The sequence below is a fragment of the Carlito syrichta genome, unplaced genomic scaffold (assembly GCF_000164805.1).
Source record: "Carlito syrichta isolate Samal-C Ts95f unplaced genomic scaffold, Tarsius_syrichta-2.0.1 Scaffold303772, whole genome shotgun sequence".
Classification (NCBI taxonomy): domain Eukaryota; kingdom Metazoa; phylum Chordata; class Mammalia; order Primates; family Tarsiidae; genus Carlito; species Carlito syrichta.
In genome coordinates, this window is record NW_007247868.1 from 71,636 (window position 1) to 92,391 (window position 20,756).

A 20,756-nucleotide genomic window follows, 5' to 3' on the forward strand; every position below is an offset into this window, starting at 1 on the left:
CTCTTCATTCCAGTCTGGGCGACCGAGTGAGACTCCAACTCAAAAAAAAAAAAAAGAAAAGAAAAGAAAGCAGATAGTCTGTCCTTTCATCTTGCACGTTTCTCTGAAATCCCTTCCAAAAATCTAAGAATCATTGTTTTCCTTTTGGTGCTTCTTTCCAATCACCTTGCTCATTTGTTCATTAACTTTTTGTTTTAAACTTTTGAATCAAAAGCATCTTCATCTTTTGAAAACTATAGGTTAGGTGAGATTATGAACAATTATCCATAAAATGCCATGAGAGTTAAATGACTGTTTATTTCCCATCACGATGCTTCCAAAACAACAGCAGGTGATTTGAATCTATATGTATTATTTGAAATACATATGACTTTTCAATATTAGACCAATAATATTTTGAAAATTGATGATTAATAACCTTATAACAATTGCTTCAGCTGATAACATGACAGTAACTATTGCATTATTTACAGTTTATTTTATTTTTTAAATTCACAAATAAAGTTGTATGTATTGTGTACATGATGTTTTAAAGTATATATACATTGTAGAATGACTAAATCCAGCTATTTAACATAAGCATCACCTCGCATAGCTATTTTTTTGGTAAGAACCCTTAACTTTCACTTAGCATTTTTCAAGAATAAATTATACAGTCTGGGTGCAGTGGCTCACGCCTGTAAGCACTTTGGGAGGCAACGGCAAGAGGATTGCCTGAGCTCAGGGGTTTGAGGCCAGCCTGAGTAACATGGTGAGACCTCATCTTTACAATATACCACAGGTGGTACGTGCGTGTGGTTCCACTGTTTGGAAGGCTGAGATGGAAGGATCACCTGAGTCCAGCAGGTAGAGGCTGTGGTGGTCGTGAGCATGCCACTGCACTCCAAGTTGCATAACAGAGTGAGACTCTGACTCAAAAAGAAAAGAATACAATATAATATTATTAACTATAGTCACCATGTTGTACATTAGATCTATTGAACTTATTCTTTCTATCTAACTGAAATTTTTTATCCTTTAACCAGATTCTCACAACTCAACCTCCCTCACTCCAGCCTCTAGCAACTACCATTCTACTCCCCACTTCCACCAGTTTCATTTTATTATATTCCATATATGAGATCACTCAGTACTTGTCTTTCTGTGCCTGGTTTATTTCACTTAATATAATGTTCTCCAGATTTATCCAAGTTGTCATTAGTGGCAGAATTTTATTCATCTTCATGACTGAATATTATTCTATCGAATATATGTACTACATTTTCTTTATTCATCTGTTCATGGACACGTAGGTTAATTCCATATCTTAGCTATTATAAATATGGGAGTGCAGATATCTCGACATACTAATATTTTTTCCTTTGGCTAAAAACCCAGTAGTGGGATTGATGGGTTGTATAGTAGTTATATTTTTAAATTTTTGAGGAACCGTCTTACTGTTTTCCATAATAACTGTACTAATTTATATTCTCAGCAGCAGCATAAAGTTTCCCTTTTTTTTACATTCTCACCCACACGTGTATCTTTTCCCTTTTTTGGTAATAGCCATTTTATTGAGAATGAGTTGATATCTCCTTGTGGTTTTAATTTGTGTTTCCCTGATGATTAGTGATGTTGAACATTTTTTGATATGCCTGTTGGCCACCTGTATGTCTTCTTTGGAAGGATGTCTGTTCAGATCCTTTGCCTGTTTTTTAATTGTGTTCTTTTTTTTTTTCTTTCTATTTAGTTGCTTGAGTTTGTCATATTGGTTTGATTTTGAAAAACCAACCCTTTATTAAATGTATAGTTTGCAAATTTTTTCTCCATTCTGTAGCTTGTCGTTTCACTCTGTTGACTTCTTCCTTTGCTATACAGAAGCTTCTTAGTTTAGTGCAATCTCATTTGTCTATTTTTGTTTTTGTTCCCTGTGCTTTTGGGGTCATCACTAATAAATCGTTGTGCAGACCAATGTCATAAAGTTTCCCCCTATGTTTTCTAGTAGTTTCATAGTTTTGGACCTTACATTCAAGTCTTTGATCCACTTGGAGTTGATTTTTTTTATATGGTGTGAGATAGGGTCAAATTTTATTCTTCTGCATGTGGATATCCAGTTTTCCCAACCCCACTTATTAAAAATACTATCCTTTCCTCATTGTGTATTCTTGGCAGGCTTATCAAAATTATTTTGCTGTGAATGTGTGGATTTATTTTGGGGCTCTCTATTCTGTTCCATTAATCTATGTGTTTGTTTTTCTGTCAGTACCATGTTTCATTGTTCACAATAAGCATCATCTTTTCAGAATTTGTTTCTCTAGCTTTTCCCATAGAACTGAAATTCTATTTGTTAAATTGTTCTGACACTAACCCCATTTACTTGCAAAAGTGAAGTCAAGTGCTTTTAACATTATTAATCCATTGTTTTTAATCATGTCTTTGGGAGAGAATGTTAAACATTTCCAGATATTGCAATAGTACTTTTTGACCTATTTTTTTAAAGGTATTTTTGTTTTTTGAAGAGGCGGTTTGCAGCAGGAGTATAGTCAGTCATTTTTAATTGCTAGTTGTACTTCTAATTTTATTTTCACTTGGAGAATAATTTAAGCAATATTAGAACTGTAACCATTAAAAGGAAATGATTTTCAACAGAGATGATTAGAAGCAGGAAAAAAATTGCCTTGGATATAACTACACATCAAGAGAGAACACATACAAACTCAGAAGTAGACATTTTGCCAAATTGAACACCCTGTAGAAGCCAATTAACTAAAGCTCTGCAAAGAGCAAAGATTTCCTCAGGCTAATTCCTCTGTCCATTGCTCTCTTGTTAGTCTTCCTAACCCTGGGCTCCAATAGTATCAAGTGTTGATGGTAGAGAAAAGTGATACAGATAACTGGACACAATGAATGTGTTATTTGTATTCAGAAAGGCATAGCATGTTAGAGCTTGTAAGGATTAGATCTTCTAAGAGTTCTTTCATCTTGCTGATGGAAACCCTGAATCTAGAAAGGATGAAGTCACCTTTCTGATGCCACAGAAGAGAGCTAGGGTTAGAATGCTATGGTGACTTTAACTCTAAACTGGCCATCCAGATTCCCTCTGTTCCTATACATACAAAAGAAAAAAAAAGGCATTTTGCTGTCCATTTCTTCAAGGTTTCCAAAAATGTAGCCACTAACCCTTTTATGAAATTTAAGTCTCTTTTTCTTTTTTTTCCTTTAATCATCCAAGAAATGTGTACTTTGATGCATATTACTACTACCTTTATCTATTAATTGCCCAACCATTTACTACTTAGTGTTACAAGGGAATACAAAAAGCAAGTTCATTGTAGACTATTGTTTTAGTCCCAAGAGATATCTTCTTTAATTTGCCATGCTCTTAGTCACAGTTTTAGCAAGGACAGGTATTTTTAACAACTTGGGAAAAAGTTGTACTCAATGAAATAGCATAAAACTTACATTGCTAAGTTTCAGTGTTTTATTTTTAAATCAATACCATATAATTAAACCTCTAATTTTGGTATTTCAGCAGTTTGTTTAAATCCCAAGACACTAATTATTTTTAAGGACTATTTTAATATTCTAAGAGGTGGCCACTACCTTCTAAGAATTGTGTCTTTAATCTTTAGGTATATTGAAATGTATTTAATTCTGACCAAATGTGTAAGGATTATATTTATGATTTTGATGTATTTTGTAGATGATTTGTTTGACTTCTTCCAAAAAAACATTGTTTAAAAATATTTTAAAGTATAATATAGGTTATATCGTTTTGTATTATATTCATTAAGGGTTATGCAAATTTTTCTTTAAAAAAATACTTATAAGAAAATTTTTACTTTTACTTTAGTTAATCAAGCAAGAATTAAAGAAGTTGAGTTATCTTTCGTGATGCTTAAGATTACAGAGACTTTTAAAATTAAAAAATAGGCAAAATATGAATTAGCAAAAGTTAAATATTTGTTTTATATTTTTTCTGACTAGGATATTAAAATATGCTATTGATACATTTAAAAATACAGTATACATTTTTTTAATAACAAAAATTTAGAGATCTGACCAGAGAAAACGCTATGACCATTTAATTTAGTAGTATTACTTTTAGGGTATTTGGTTGTTTTTGTTTTTATATGTAGACATGTACACATGTGTATGTGTGTGTGGTATGTATGCATATGCATGCTTGTTGAGATAGAATATGTTTGTGTCCTCCCTGTTTTGGCAACTTGCTTGATTCCTTTGAGTCCGTGTTTGCTGACCACCTGAATATTTGTCAACATCTACCTGCAGACTTTAAACAGAAAGGCAAATCCCAAACAATTTTCCACTTTTTGCCATGTCTTTATTCAAAGGAAGCTCTTTTAGACAGGGGGAAAAATTGTATCTGCTCCTATTGGTGGGTTTTTCAAGCCTTTTTTCTTTTTTCTGGACAATTTAAACAACCTATAAATGTTGTCTTGCTAAAAGCAGAACATAAAAATATTATATATAATCCCCAGGATATACTGTTCCCAGGGTTCTTCCAGCTTTTTCTTCTAAGTAGCTTCATATCCCATTGCCCATTCCCTATTGCACAGGCAGTATTACAGTCTTGGGAGTTGTATGCTCTTTAATGGATATAGAGTGAGAAGGTGTGGGAAATGAGAAACAGCTTTACTGCCTTGGGAAGCTATTACCATCAAATAGGGAGTGATTGATAGCCTTGCTGGGCAGCAGCCTAGGTCCCAGATTTCTGATAGAGGGACAGGTCATGAAAACTTTATAGAAATATTCTCTTATTTCTCTCTGGTCAAGTTAATGTTTTTGAAGTTTAGACTAGTCTAAACTAGTCAGTTATAGAATATTTCTCAATTTAGCCAGCTGCCCTAAAGTTAGAGAAAGTTTCTCCCAGAGACTGGGAAATATTTGATTGATATTCCTAATTTCCAGTACTGTTGTGATTTTACCTCCTTTGGGGTTTTTTTGAAAGTTTCCATGAAAGTCTTAGCGGAGTGAATCATGTGCTATCCACCATATTTCAGAAATCACCTCGGTTAATTTTTAATCAGAAAGTAAAATATTTCTGTCAGATCTCTAAGATGAATATTGACCTAATGCTCTAGAAAATTTACTGCTCTTAGCATATCAAGTATAAATAGAATACTATTAGCATTCAAAGTAGCCATTGTCATGACAGCATTAATTATGGTATACCTCAACCAAATTTTCACAAAATAATTGGATGTTCTGATAAACTGTCATGCTCGGGGTACCTAAGTAATGTCCTGTGCTCTTTAACTTTACATAAATGCCTTGGGTTATTATGTTTTAATTTGTTTTCATGAAGAAATATTTACTGGTCAGTGCCTGTGTACAAGAAAACACTATGCAAAATAAGGGCTGAATAAGAAGACAACAAAGCATGAACCAAACATATTTCAGAAGAAACAGATATCTATACAAGTAATGTGCAACAATGAAGAGAGAGGGAGGATATCCAAAAGAAATAAAACTGTTGTGTTAAAAACGTATCTATATGCCCATGTTCATTTCACCATTATTCACAATAACCAAGAGATGGAATTAACCTAGGTATCCATCAGTGGATGAACAGGTAAAGAAAATGTACTATGTACTCATAATGGAATAGTATTCAACCTTAAAAAGAAGGAAATCCTGTCATTTGAGACAACATAACTGAACTGGAATGTATTATGTTAAGTGAAATAAACCACACACAGAAAGACAAATATCGCAGATCTCACTTATATGTGGCATCTTAAAAAATGGAATACATAGAAATAGTGGAATCGTGGTTGCCAAGAACTGGGGGAAGGGGAAAGTTGAGGAGATGTTGGTCAAAGAATACAAAATTTCAGTTATTAATAGATAGATGCATAAGTACAAGAAATCAGTTGTATAATATGGTGACTACAGTTAATAGCAATGTATTAGACTTGAAAATAGCTAAGAGTAGGTTTTATGTGTTCTCACTACAAAAAAATGGTACATGTAGTTAGCTTAATTTAGCCATTCTATAATGCACATACATTTCAAAATAATGTTGTATACAATAAATACATGTAATTTTTTGTCAATTAAAAATAAGAAAATGTTAAATTACAACAAATACAGAGAGGGCATCAGACTTCAGAAACGTTGGCAAAATAAAGCAAAAGAAACGAAAGCAACCAAGTGTTTAAAGACAAAGCTGAAATTTCTGAGGTTATTTAGTTTGCACGGTTTTCCATGCTGTTGATTGTGGGAACAGCAGCTTTCCAACTTGGTTTCCTATTTTCAGAGGTCTTTATAAATCTTCAGTTATAGCATAGTCAAAATCAGGTTTAAAATTGTTAGGAAGTTTGAATATTTGAGAAATATTCAAGGTTTTGCATTTTGGAGATCAGAAACAGCCAGTAAGTCTGTGACTTTTGCATTATCTTGAGGTGTAGAGTATTTTTTTCGTCCTTCTGACTATGGTATGTGAGGTGATTAATCATATTGGACTCAGGGCAAAAGTGTCAATTTTCACTTTTCAGCTCCTAAATTGTTTTTCTGCTTCTAATATCTACTCATTTCAATCCATCTTAATAGCACTTTAGAGTCATTTTTTTCAAATTAATTTGATAATGCTAGCTCCCTCTGCAAAAAAAAAAAAAAAATCTCAGATAACTTCATATAGTCCACATGAAAAAGTCAAAACTTCTTAGTTACATACTGTATCAATCAAGATTTGACCTTGTCCTACTTTACCTTGATCATTTTTTGGCACCTTCTCATTTTCCATTTTATTTTCTCTTAGTGCAAGCTCCTGTCACTCTGTTAATATTGCTCTTGCTAAGATCACAATAATGTTTATTTGTCAAATTCAGTAACTTCTGTCTTTATAAGACTTTTGCTTCACTTAACATTATCAATTACCTTCCTATTCTCATTATTACGCTGATTCCAGTTTTCTGGCTTTCCTGTTTCCTATCTGTTTTTTATTTTATCTCCCTCAAAGAATTTACTTTTTTCTTCTTTCACTAGTTCCTTTTATATTGGTGTTTCATAGTTTCCATTAACTTCTCTTCTAAATTCTCCCCAGATGATTTTATCCTTTCCCATTGTTCATACTGACAGTCCCAAACCTGTGTCCAATGTAGTTCTCCAAAAACCAATAGCATTCCTACACGGAAACTCTATAAGCACCTTAAGCTCAAACTTGACTGAATATATCATTCCCACCCTTTAATTCCTGTCCCCTTTTTAGTTCCTAGCTCACTTGGCAGAAGCACCTTTCATTCGGTCACCCAAGCCAGAACCTTGGAATATAATGTGTTTTTTTCCTGTCTCTCCCTCCTTATCAATTACCTCTCCCTCCTTATCAATTATCTCTCCCTCCTTATCAATTACCAGACCTGAAATTGTTTCCTCTCTCAATATTACTCAAATTAATTCCTTACTCCCCATCTCCACACAAGTTCCGACACCTATCATCTCTTCCCTTCGTACCCTCCTAAATGGACTCTTTATTTTCACCTTCCTTTAACCTACCCTGTGAAAAACTCTTCCTACCAAACTAGTTCACTTACAATATAGATCTGATGATATCACTTCCTATACCATATAGAAGACCTAGTGTTCCTTGCTAATAACTTTTTACATATATTTATTCTCTAATATTTTTAATTTTGTCTGAAAACGCAGCCTTGTCTTTGGCCATACCAGTTCTGGGATGTTGTCCTGGAAATCTGGGATCCAGCAGTCTAAAATTGCTAAAGTTCACTATACACAATATTTTATTTCCATTGTGTCTTGACTTGTACTCTTCTACTCCTCTAGTGATATATGTTATCTCTAGGGATATACACACACATACATATATACACATATATAAATATATATTTGATATTTATGGTCAATTTTTAAAATTTAAATTTTGAAATTTTAGATTTAGAGGGTAACAAGAACATGTTTATTATGTGAGCTTATTGTGTACTGGTGGGGATTGGGCTCTGGGATCCTTATTCCCCAAACAGTGAACATTGTACTTGATAGTTTTTGAACCCTTTCCCCACTTCTCTCTTCCACTCTTTTGGTGTCCCCAGTATCTACTCTTCCCATCTTTATTCCCATTTATCTCCCACATATAGGTGAGAATATGTAGTGTCTAGTTTTCTGTTTACGAATTAGTTCACATGAGTTAATGGCCTACAGCTCCATCCATATTGCTGCAAAGGACATGATTTTGTTGTGTATGGCTGCATAGTGTTCCGTGGTGTATAGACACCAAAGTTTCTTTATCCCATCAACTTATTTTGTTTGTTGTTATTGAGTCAGGGTCTCACTCTTGTCACCATGGTTAGAGTGCAGTGGCACACTCTTGGGTACCACAGCCTCTCTGCCTGCTGGGTTTAGTTAATCCTTCATCCTACAGGCTCATACCACCATGCCCAGCTATTTTTTAAATTTATTGTAGACATGAGATCTTGCCAAGTTGCTCAGGCTGGTCTCAAACTCATGGGCTCAGGCAAGCCTCTTGCCTCTGCTTCCCAAAGTGCTGGCATTACGGGTATGAACCACTGCGCTTGGCCCAGCCAACTGTTGATAGGTGCTTAGGCTTTTATACTGTGAGCAGTGCAGCAATGACCATATGAGTGCAGGTTTCTTTTTATATGAGAATTTCGTTTCATTTGGGTACTCAGTAGTAAGATTGCTAGGTTGAATGATAGTTCTACTTTTAGTTCTTTGAAATCTATACTGTTTTCCACAGAGGCTGAACTAGTTTACATTCTGACCAAGAGTGTGTTTCCTTTTCTCTGTATCAACGCCAATATTTGCTGTTCATTACTTTTTAATGACAGTCATTCTGACTTTTATAAAATAATATCTCATTGTGGTTTTAATTCACATTTTTCTGATGATTAGTGATGTTGAGCATTTTAAAAATATATTTGTTGGCCACTTGTATGTCTTCTTTTGAGAAATGTCTGTTCATATCATTTGCTCACTTTGCAATGGGGTTGTTTGCTTTTTTTCATGTTGAGTTATTTGAGTTCTTGTGGATTCTGGATGTTAGTCTTTTGTCTGAGGCATAATTTGCAAATATTTTCTCCCATTCTGTAGGTTTTCTGATAAATCTGTTGCTTTATGTGTGTGTGTGTAAAAGCTATCTAGTTCCATTTGTCTATTTTTGGTTTTGTTGCATTTGCTTTTGGGGTCTTTGTCATACATTCTTTGCCTAGACTAATGTCCAGAAGAGTTTTTCCTAGATTTTCTTTTTTGGATTTTATAATTTCAGATATTACATTTTAGTCTTTAATCGATCTTGGTTAATTTTTATCTATGGTGAGAAGTAGGAGTCTAGTTTTATTCTTCTGCATAAGGCTAGTCAATTTCCTAGCACCATTTATTGAATATGGTGTACTTTCCTCATTGTTTATTTTAGTCTGTTTTGTCAAAGATCAGTTGGTTGTAAGTATGGGGTTTATTTCTTGTTTCTCTATCTGTTCCATTGATCTGTCTATTTTTGTACCAGTACCATGCTGTTTTAGTTACTATAGCCCTTTAGTTTAATTATAAGTTACTGGCTATATGACACTTCCACATTTGTTCTTTTTACTTAGTGTTGCTTTGGCTATTCAGGCTCTTTTCTGGTTCCATATACACTTTAGAGTTATTTTTTCTAGTTCTGTGAAAAATGTTATTGGTGTTTTGATAGGGATTGTGTTGAATCTATAGATTGCTTTGGGCAGTAAGGTCATTTTAACAATATTGATTCTTCTCATCTGTGAGCATGGAATGTTCTTCCATTCGTGTCATATATGATTCCTTTCATCAGTGTTTTGTAGTTCTCCTTGTAGAGATCTTTCACCTCTTAGTTAAGTGTATTCCTAGGAGTGTATATTTGTGTGTGTGTGTGTGTGTGTGTGTGTGTGTGTGTGTGTGTGTGTGTGTGTATCCGAGTAAATGGAATTGTGCTCTTGATTTATTTCTTAGCCCTTTTGTCTCTTTGATAATACCCATTCTAATAAGAGTGGGGTGCTATCTCAAATTTGCATTTCCCTGATTAGTGACGTTGAACGGTTTTTGACCATTTGTATATCTTCTTTTAATGTGTCTATTTAGGTATTTTGCCCATCTTTTAATCAAGTTATTTGTTATCTTGCAATTTGTTGAGTTTCCTATATGTTTTGGATATAATTCCCCAGATGTACAGTTTGCAAATATTTTATTCTATAGGTTGTATTTTCACTCTGTTGATTGTTTCCCTTGCTATTCAGAAGCTTTTTCATTTCATGCAATATCATTTGTCTATTTTTGCTTTTTTTGCCTGGGTTTTTGAGATCATATTCGAAAAATAATTATGTCATTTAAATGCAAATCTTTCTATTTCACTTATAAAAGTCACAGTGTAAATGCCTTAAGTAGGTTATTCCTATGTCTCTGTTATTTATGCTTGAAGTGAGGGCTGGGTTGTTGCTATCGCCTTAATCAGGCACCAAAATCACAGGGTGGCTGCTAAAAGAAGTGAAGTCTGAGTATCATGGCTTCATTGTGAGGACACCAATAATTTTTTAAAGCCAACACCAAGATTATTCAGTCTAATGACTTCCAATACTCCTCTTAATAGACAAAACACGTTCAGGGTAATAAACCTCTTGTCTTTGAGTTTTTTAACAATTTATTTTTACAATTGCCCATAAAGTTTCTATATCTTTTTTCCCTCCCACTTATGTTTATTTTCTTTTGCCACCTCCCACATCATTATATTTAGGCTTTGCGTGCTCCACAACTCTGGACTAGTGATTTGAGTCTAATATCTGTAATTACTTGTGAGGCTTTGGAAAAGAAAATGTGATAGTTCTAGGGTTTTTAAAATTTCTTTTTGACAGCCGGGTTCGGTGGCTCAGCCTGTCATCCCGTGCCTTTGGGAGGCTGAGGCGAGTGGATTGCCTGAGCCCGCGGGTTCGAGACCCACCTGGGCAGCGAGATCTCATCTCTACAATAAATCAAAAAATCAGTTGGGCGTGGTAGTGCATGCCTGTAATTCCAGCTACTTGGAAGGCTGAGGTGGAAGGATCGCCGGAGCCCAGCAAGTGGACGCTGCGGTGGCTGGGAGCAGCCACTGCACTCCAGTCTGGGTGACACAGTGAGACTCCAACTCAAAAAAAAAAGAAAAGAAAAGCCACAATTTTTAGAACACCATCCATTTATTTTGGGAGTGTTACTCAGGGCATTTCTTTATGTATGTGCTTTCTGTGCCTGTGTTCAATAATTCAAATTTCATAAATGTCTAGGTGGAAGAGATTACTAAGATAGGAGAGCAAAATAGGATCAGTTTATATACTGAAAATTTTTTCCTTCATGCATATTTTATCTTTCACTTTTATCTTAAGCTATGCTTTCCATTTTCAAGTCTTTTGTTATAGTTCAAATGCAACAGGTTTCCTTGAGAGAAGTAATAGAATTGAACACTGGATGCTTCTGATGGCTATAAATGATAATATTATTCAAGGTTTAAAAGAAATGGAGTTTAGGTATAAAGCTGGCATAATTCAATCTATCCTCACTACTCATCTGTTTGTCTAATTACATTCTGTCTGTAACAAAGTGCTTAGAAAAGAAAATTGCTTACAGAAGATATTTCTTTCTGAAAAAACTCACAAACTGAACTCATTCAGATGTTAAGTTAACTTATTCAATCAATGTGTAATGAAAGGAAGACCTTCTGCTACTTCATCTGTGCCAGAGGAATACACATGCAAAAAAAAGATTTTGGTTGGAATATGGCATTTCAGGAGCCAAAATGAGTGGGAGAAGGTTGGGGAGAGAGGGAGATTCCTGTGCTATTGCTTTCTGACTGTGCTAAATTTCTCTGGAAATTTCACTTCAGGTCTGTATACACAACTCTCTCACAGCTAAGTTATATACATCCCTGTGCCAAATTGCATTCTAATTTAGCCACTCACATTTGTGAATGAGAAGTTTTCAAAAGGCTGAAATTTTCTCTTTCAATTAGAGATTGTGGGAATTTTCTCTGCTTTTCATAGATGTATTTGAAGAATTAATTGCTGATGTTAGGAGTTCTGTTGTTATATGAATTGATTAGTTTCCGCTTTCAAAACAATTTTTTTTTTTTTTGTCTTGCAGGCACTTTTCATGTCTGTCTTCTAAATACATGTGCCCTGGTGTCCCTGCTGTCATGAGTACCTTACTGGCTAATATAAATGCTTTCTATGCTCACACAACAGTTTCAACAAATGTACAGGTTTCTGCCTCTGATCGATTTGCTGCTACCAACTTTGGTGTAAGTATAATTTTTTTAAACTTTAAAATTCCTAATAGCTTATGGGAGTTACATTTCTTGGGGCTTTGGACTAAAGATATTCTTGGAATCTTATTACAGAAGGGATACCTTAGGGACTATCTCTTAGTATAAGACTGTCACTCAAAGTTTATTTGAAACATTTTCATTGAAATTACTTTGACAGTAGGTAATTTTCACTGGGTTGAATCTTTATATCTGAAATGACCATTTCCAGTTGAAGAAAGCATGCATTTTGTAAGAGAATACTGGGATTTTATGAGGGAACACTCCATGTATGCAAATTTAAGATTCTTCATTTCAAATACATTATTTTTTAGATATAGTTCCCTGGTAAGTGTGAGCTCTGTTGTTTTCTCTGGAGCCTTTTTGTAGGCTCCATTTGCACTTCCTGTTGGTTCCTACTGGTACTAACGGTAATGGTACATCCTCTAAGTAAAAAATAGTAGGTATTTAAAGAGCCTAAGAGAACACTCTGTCCCTAATTAAAGCTGTTCATATGAAGTATTCAAAGGCATCAAGAACATATTGAAAAGTAGAAATGCAGGGATCCTAAGGAGTCTCAAGAATTTGTTGTACCCATGACTGGAACTCATTCTCTACAAGTATAATAAAGTAGAAATTGGCAAGATTTGAAGTAAGATGTAAATTAAGAGTAATCCCAGTAATGTGGTAAGTCTAAACTAAAAATGAGTGGAGATGGAAAAGAGAGAACAGATTCCAAAGCTTTTCAGAGCATAAAATCAACAGCATTAAAAGCACTAAACTAAAAATTAATTTAAACTAAAAATTAGTGGAGGTGGAAAAGAGAGAACAGATCCCAAAGCTTTTCAGAGCATAAAATCAGCAGCATTAAAAGTACCTGATGTCTCTGGGGACATGGACAGGTAGGAAAGGAGAAAGGTGCTGGAAAGATTCCAGCTTTCAGGCTAGGGCAAATGGGAGGCAGTAGTGCTAGTCACTAACCCTGTGAGACAACTGTTTTTATTCTCTCTTTTTTTCATGGAGAAAACTAAGATGTATTATAGGATGGTGATTTTCATGACACCATAGTTATTTTTTTCAACTTCCAATTTAGTTCTCTGAATAGATTTTTGTTATGAAGCATGTTGTTAGAAATCAAATTTGGGGGTATGTGTCATAGAAAAGAAACAATTACGACACAGTAAATACAAGAGTGCTGTAAAAAAACATGCTATTTACTCTGTTTTGTTGTTTTTAAATCTAAAACATAGGTCTATGTGAGGTAAGCTAGGATGAATTGAAGGAAGAAGTAATTGCTATTTAATGACAAATCAGATAAAATACCAGTAAAAGAGAAGACTCTTCAGGTTGAAACTCATGGAGTTTATAAGTTTTTATTCAAATTTAGCAACTCACTTCAGTCATCCAAACCTCAGTTTCTAAATATGCTCAATGAAGTTGATAACTCTTTCTTTACCATACTCTTTTTCTACCATGTTTCTCAAATTTAAGATGAAGATCAAATGAGATAAAAGGGTAAGTCAGTTTGTAAAAGTTAAAAGTGCTGTCATTACAGAAGGTATGAGGATTTTGCCTCCTTTGCCCTACCTGCAGTATAATCAGTATACCATCAGCTACTGTTGTTAGACAGATTGATACTTGTAGGAGCTGGGACCAAAGAATATTCCCAAGCCAGCTCAACAAAACACTGTTAGGGCCAAATACCAGATTACAGAACAGTTTTGTTATAAAAATCTCATTTTGGTAGCAGTACTTGTTGTTTTGGGATTTTACCTGTGACATAAAACATTTTGTGTTATGAAATTGTTTTGCTTCTAATATTCTGCCTGTATACCTTGTAAAGAATAAACCAACCTTATGGAACACCGAGCCTTTCTACCACTGAGAAAGAAGAGGTGTTTATATGATTAATATCCACCATAAAAACTACCTGGAGGAAAATGAGATAGCATGCTCCTTTACTTCATGCTGATCCAAAGAAGAGAATGCAGATTGATTTCAGTACATTTTAGTGTTTTAATGGCAACATGGTTATAACCAACTTCATTTAGTAAATCAAGTAACTTATTATAGAATAAAGTTAAAAAAGATAAACATTTATTTAAACTATATCTTCATAAATTGGTGATTGAGTACATAAATTTGACTACATTTTTCTCCAACTATTGAAAATAACACTATTTTTGCTAAATCAAATATATCTAAGTATAACGTTTCCCACCTCCACTTTGAAGCCCAGATTTTTATTCATCTGAATACCTAAGCTAATACTGTTGCTTGGGACACAGTGACGAAGTGACGATTACATGCTTCCTTCTTTAACCTTCTCAAAAGTATGCAGCCCAGACATTTTAAGACAACAAAAAAATATAAATCAATGAAAAAAATGTTTTTAACCTGTGAGAATTGCAAAAAATCAAATCAATATTTAAAAAACTATTGCTTTTACAAATTTGGACTCTTTTGTGTGTAAATCTCATTTGAAATCATGATGTGGATGAAAAATGCTCAAGAATAAAGTGAAAAGGATTAAACCCTAGAGTAAAGAATACATAAAGAAGAGGGTATAAAAAAGACCAGTCTGAGGAAATGTTTAGAGAAACTGGATGAAAATTATAATAAAGGTATGATATTATAAAAAGCAAAGTCAAACTATTTGGAGAAAAGGGGAGTACATAACGCTCATAGAAACTTTAATTAAGATTCAGGAACGAAATGAGCGCATTGCATTTGGCAAGTAGAGGGTCATCATTTGGCGAACATTCAACAATTGAGGTTAAAGTCTGATTTCATGGGGTTGTTTAGTAAATGACATAGATGAACTGTTGTATATATTAGGTCCCATTTATTGACTAAAATGTAGTCATTAAAATCATGTTTTTATAGGAGAGTTTATATAATTGACCAATGCCCATTATATAATGATAGATGGGAAAAAAGCAGCAAACTCAATGCACAATCTAATTCCAGTACTGAAAATACACACACACATAGGTTTAGAAATAAGACTGGAAGGAAATGCATTAAAATTCCAATGATTACAGCTGATATGTTTTTAGCTTTGTTTTGTATTCATATACGTACTAAAGTTTAAAAGTATATATATTAAATTTGTATCATTTTATGATAAAGATCTGAAAAAATGAGTGAAGTGAGTGAATAACTAGACTGTTCTTTCAAGGATCTTGAAAGAAGGGAAAAAAGAAGGAAAAAAAGATTGGGCAAGAGTGAGAAGCTTTCCTCATGTAAAAAGAGATTTTATTTTGACTCTGTCTGGTGGCATTTTTTAATTATTTAATAGAGCAAATGTAAACTAGCTCACAGAGTTTTAGGAAAGGAACTAGTTCCAAGAGTGAGATTGCACATTTATAAGGTAGAAGAATAAGTGATACTGTAATATCAGAGGAAAAAGAAGGAAGTGCAGTCAAGAGGACAGTAGAGCCTGACCTATAGAATGAGAGAAGACAAGTTCTGTTCTGAAATTTAAGGAAATAATGTGAGAGTCTTCGTAAAGAATGCTAAGCTTTTGGTATAGGAGTGAAAAGTTGAGGGAGTCATACTCTATTTCCTTATTTTGCTTTTTGGTCTGGAAGAATAAGTATTGCTAATCTACAAAACAATGGCCATAATATGGTTACACTAGGTGGGGAAAGGTGATGAAAGTTTGGATGAGCTATTGAGGATAATACAAAGAGGAAGATTTCAGAGCTGTATTAAAAACAAACAAAAAACAAAAAACAAAAACAAAAACAAAAAACCAGCAAACCACCTCGTAATAAAACTGAAGGCATTATTTGATGTTGAGCACCATAAATTTGTTGTCACAATTCATGTCGTGAGATTTTCTCAGGGTTTGTCAGTCTTCTGATGCTGATATTGTAAGAGATACCACAGATTGTTGGGCTGACTCCACTGAAATTTTGCAGAAAAGAGACAGTGGAAGGTTAGGGAATTCATGTAGAGATGATACTGTCATCTCTATCGAGAAAAGACAGCATGAGGAAAGTTGAAGTGATTCACCATGGGGTCTAAGTTTGATAAGTGGTACCATGAGAAGCATAATAGGGAAAAGACAGGAAGAGGAAGAGAGGCAGGGAGTGGGGAGAAAGACATACAGAGACAGAGGATTGTGGTAGAAACATAATACATTTTAAAGAGTCAATTTACTGATACATCACTGAGTGTAAATATTTAGAGTTGTGATCAAAGAACTTTATTGGATAAAATATCTCTATGTGTGTAGAAGACACTTATGGGTAGAGTAGGGGTTGGAAAGAAAAAAAACTCTATGAGGTGGGGGTCAATATTTTAATTTTGAAGATGTCTTTAGTAAATACGGTGAGTTATCTTAAGACACAAATATCAAATAACGTATTAGTAAAATTAACGTTTTCTACCTATTTGTTTTTCTAAGCATATATACTCTTTTTGACATAACCAGTATCAGATAAAAACAAATATGCTTATTAATATTTCTTTACCATTGTATATGTTTGTTCACTTGTGCATTCAATACATAAACTACCATGGAGGTAATGGAAGCACTGAAAGATAAATGTTGTTTTTACTCTCTTATTTGGCTTGGATGTTTGTCCCTTCCAAATCTCCTGTCGAAATGTGATCCCCAGTATAGGAGGTGGAACCTAGTGGGAGATATTTGGGTGGAGAGGGGAGATCTCTCATAAATGGCTTGGTGCCATTCTCACAATAATAGTCAGTTCTTACTCAATTAATCCATTCAAGAGCTGGTTGTTTAAAAGAACCTGGCATTTCTCTTTCTCCTTCTCTCATCATGTGAGAGACACTGGCTCCCCCTTAGCCTTCTACCAAGAGTAAAATCTCACCAGAGGCAGATGTCGCTGAGGTCTCACCAGAAGCAGATGCTGGTGCCATGCTTCTTGTATATTTTGCAGAACCATGAGCCAAATAAACCTCTTTTCTTTATAAATTATCAGTGTCAGGTATTCCTTTTAAGCAATGCGAAACAGACTAATACACTCTCTGAAATTTATATTCTTATGGAATAATCACATAAACGTATAAAAATAAACATAAAGAAATTACTCCCAAAGCTGGTACATACCGGAGGAGTTTATACTTATAAATGCTTTGCAATTGAAGATAAATAAATGATTGATTCTCTTCAGGAACTCATGGAAGCTTAACATATAAAAATAATTTTTTTGAGATGAATAATATTTTCAAAGTCCAAAAGTAGTAGGAAAACTACCATAGGCCTAGAAAAATACTTAGGTAAAGACAAGAAGTAAAGATGCAAAATGAATACAAAAAAGTGTGTAAGATAGCCTATCTACTGAGTAGGGCAGATACAATAAAAGATAGAAGTATAAGAAGAGGCTGGGTTAAAGGGTTGATATTACATTGTTGAGGATCTTCAATGCTCAGAAAGGTATTTGGGCTTAATTCTTAAGGCATAAGGTATAATCTGATAGAATTTCTTATCTAGAAATGTCACTGTATACAGAAAATATTGTGGAAGAGAGAAGTAGAATATGTGTAAGACGTGGTTCAGTTGTAGTAGTAGAAATGTCCTAGTTACTTTAAGTAGAGAATAATTTAACATAGGGAATTAGATGCTCTACAATATTACCTGAAGGACTAAAGGGGTGTCCCTCCATCATAATTCTTAAAATATCACTGTGAAACTGATTTGCAAAAGAAACTGTAAGCTTTCTTACCATCAGGAGACTGCCCCTATTCTTAATACAAATGTATTCGAAATCACAAAGCTGAAATTTTTAAGAAGAATACAAAAATTTCAATGGAAAATTCTATATAAAATTAATATTTATGGCAAATACCATAAACATTAAAAATTCAGAAAAACAACATGGTTTGTTCATTAATTAACTGCCTGACAAATCTCCACAGTAATTTTTCTATAATTTTTGGCTGCAGATTATTTGCTCACTTCTTCACATAAAAATTCTGAAATATTTTTACTAAAACAATTCCATTTTTTATCTAGCAGAGTTGCTAACATTTTTTAAAAATTGATACTTTTAAGAAATTTGTTTCGCCGGGCTCAGTGGCTCAGCCTATAATCCCGCGCCTTTGGGAGGCTGAGGTGAGTGGATTGCCTGAGCCCGTGGGTTCGAGACCCGCCTGGGTAGTGAGACCTCATCTCTACAATAAATCAAAAAATCAGCCGGGCATGGGAGCGCATGCCTGTAATTCCAGCTACTTGGAAGGCTGAGACAGAAGGATCACCAGAGCCCAGCAGGTCGAGGCTGCGGTGGCCGGGAGCGGCCACTGCACTCCAGTCTGGGGCGACAGAGTGAGACTCCAACTCAAAAAAATAAAAATAAAACATAAAAAATAAATTTGTTTTACTTTCACAATGCCACATACATTTTAATAACTTTCATCAACTTTGGGAAAATATCTATTAAATCTCTTTTATATGTTATGTAAAAGTAAAAATTGTATCTGACAAAGTTAAACAGTCATGATAGACTTTATTCAAGGATATTGCAATAAAGGAGAGAAGTCAGAGCTCAGTTTGAACTCAACTCCACCGGGGATGGAGAGGATAAGGCAGGGAGGCAGGAGGCTTTTAAACGCTGTAGAAAGTTAGAGAGAAAGTACTGAAGAAAATTAGGAGGGTGGTTAATCAATAGGATGTGTCGAGCACCATAAATTATTCTGAGTTTGCAATTGTGTGTGTGTGATTAGGCCATCTTGTTTTCTATGGACCTCAGGCTCCTGTCCTCTCAAGGTGGCTGAGTGTTAGGAATGCTCTCATTTCATTTCAAAGAGACAGCTTTCTTTTTTGTCAGGAAGACATTCCTGGATTATGAAACTGGAAAGAGACTTTTAAAAAGATTTACATATCAAGGGACAGAGAAAGAATTCATAACTACAAGTTTTCTAAGGAAAATGCTCTAAAAAAAAAGGGGAGATCAGGACCTAGAGTCAAGATGTAGCCTGTCTAAAGTTTAATCAGGGTGAGGGGAACATTAAGGGTGCCTTGATCAGAGAACTATAACATTACAATGATTTTCAAGTTTCCTGTGAAGGAAATACACTTTAAATACGCTTTAGGTACACTTGAATTGGTGAAATGTATTAATTAGTTTGTCATTGAAAGCATCAGTGTAGTGGCATTTCATAATTTTATAATATTTCTGTTGGTATTGGTATTAATTTCAAATCAACAAAACTGTAAATATATATCTAATTTGTTTATATTCAGTAATTGAATTCTCAAAAACTTATCAAAATAACCTATGTATTATTTTTATTTGAAATGTGTCTCTTCTTCTTTATGAATTGCTGTTTTTGGTATGATCTGGACAAAAGATGTTACAATTTGCTAGTCCAAGTCAGAATAATGTTTCTCTTTTTCCTGCAAAATTTTACAAAAACCTGATTGTATGAATACATGCTGAGCTCCTCCCAGGGAAGAAGCAGGTGAGGGCGAAGAAGACTAAGCTTCATTACCTTCTGGTTAAATTCATTCTTGCTGTTGGAGCCAGACTTTGAGAAAGCAATTACAGAAGAAGCTGAGGATAATGCAAAGGTTTTCATACTCCTTCCTTACAAGAGCTTTTCCTTCCTCGGGTCCCAAAATTTGGGGAGAATGTCCTGAGAGAGTACATGTGAAGTAGCAACTGCCTCTCCCTTTCACCTATGAGCCAAATCCAGTCCACCAACTGGTTTTGTAAGACCCACAAGCTAAGAATAATTTTTGCATTTTCTTAGATTAGAAAATATAGTTTATTTAGAAAGTAAATTGGAGAGAGAGAAAGAGGAGATTCACCTCCCCAAGATGGGAGAGGGGGCCAAAGTCAGGAAGCATGGCGACAGCCATAGCTCAAAGAGAATATGGCCACACCAGATGTTAGCAAGGCAATAGTTCGCATTTTTTATTTTTATTTTTTTATTTTTATTTTATTTTTTTAAACATATTTTTAATTATAAAATTGTGGGGTACAGTTAAAGGTTAGGTATACAAATGTGCATCATTCAGGCACACTTGTTAATAAGGGGTGTCTCCCCATCCCCAGACAGATATTGACTACCGTTAGTCCCACCTCCCTTCCCCTCCCTACCCGCCCCCATAGTTTCCCACCACTGTCAGTCCTTTTTTTATAGTATTATGGTAGATGTTCAAGATCCACTATATGAGTGAGAACATGTGATACTCAGATCTTGGTTTCCGTGAGAGATCACTCAGTATTGTAGACTCTAGTTCCACCCAGGTTGCTGTGAAATTCATGATTTTGTTCTTTTTTATGGCTGCATAGTATTCCATCATGTATATGTACCACATTTTTTTCATCCAGTCCTCTTTTATGGACAGCATGGCTGGTTCCAAGTTTTTGCTATTGTGAACAATGCTGCGATAAACATTCATGTGCAGGTATCTTTTTTATAGAGTGATCAGAGTTCTTCAGGGTATATTCCCAGTAGGGGAATTGCAGGGTCATATGGGAGGTTGATATTTGGAGCTTTTAGGAATCACCACACTGCTTTC

The 20,756-nt window shown here is 34.6% G+C and overlaps 1 protein-coding gene across 3 annotated transcripts in view; it reads left to right on the forward strand.

Moving 5' to 3' along the window:
- UNC13C (unc-13 homolog C) overlaps positions 1-20,756 on the forward strand; it is a 390,922-nt gene that overhangs the window by 70,521 nt on the left and 299,645 nt on the right. For all 3 annotated transcript variants that reach the window (XM_008059183.2, XM_021712948.1, XM_021712950.1), the window contains one exon: positions 12,097-12,253. In XM_008059183.2, coding sequence (XP_008057374.1) covers positions 12,097-12,253 — 157 coding nt within the window. The remainder of the gene's footprint in view (positions 1-12,096; positions 12,254-20,756) is intronic.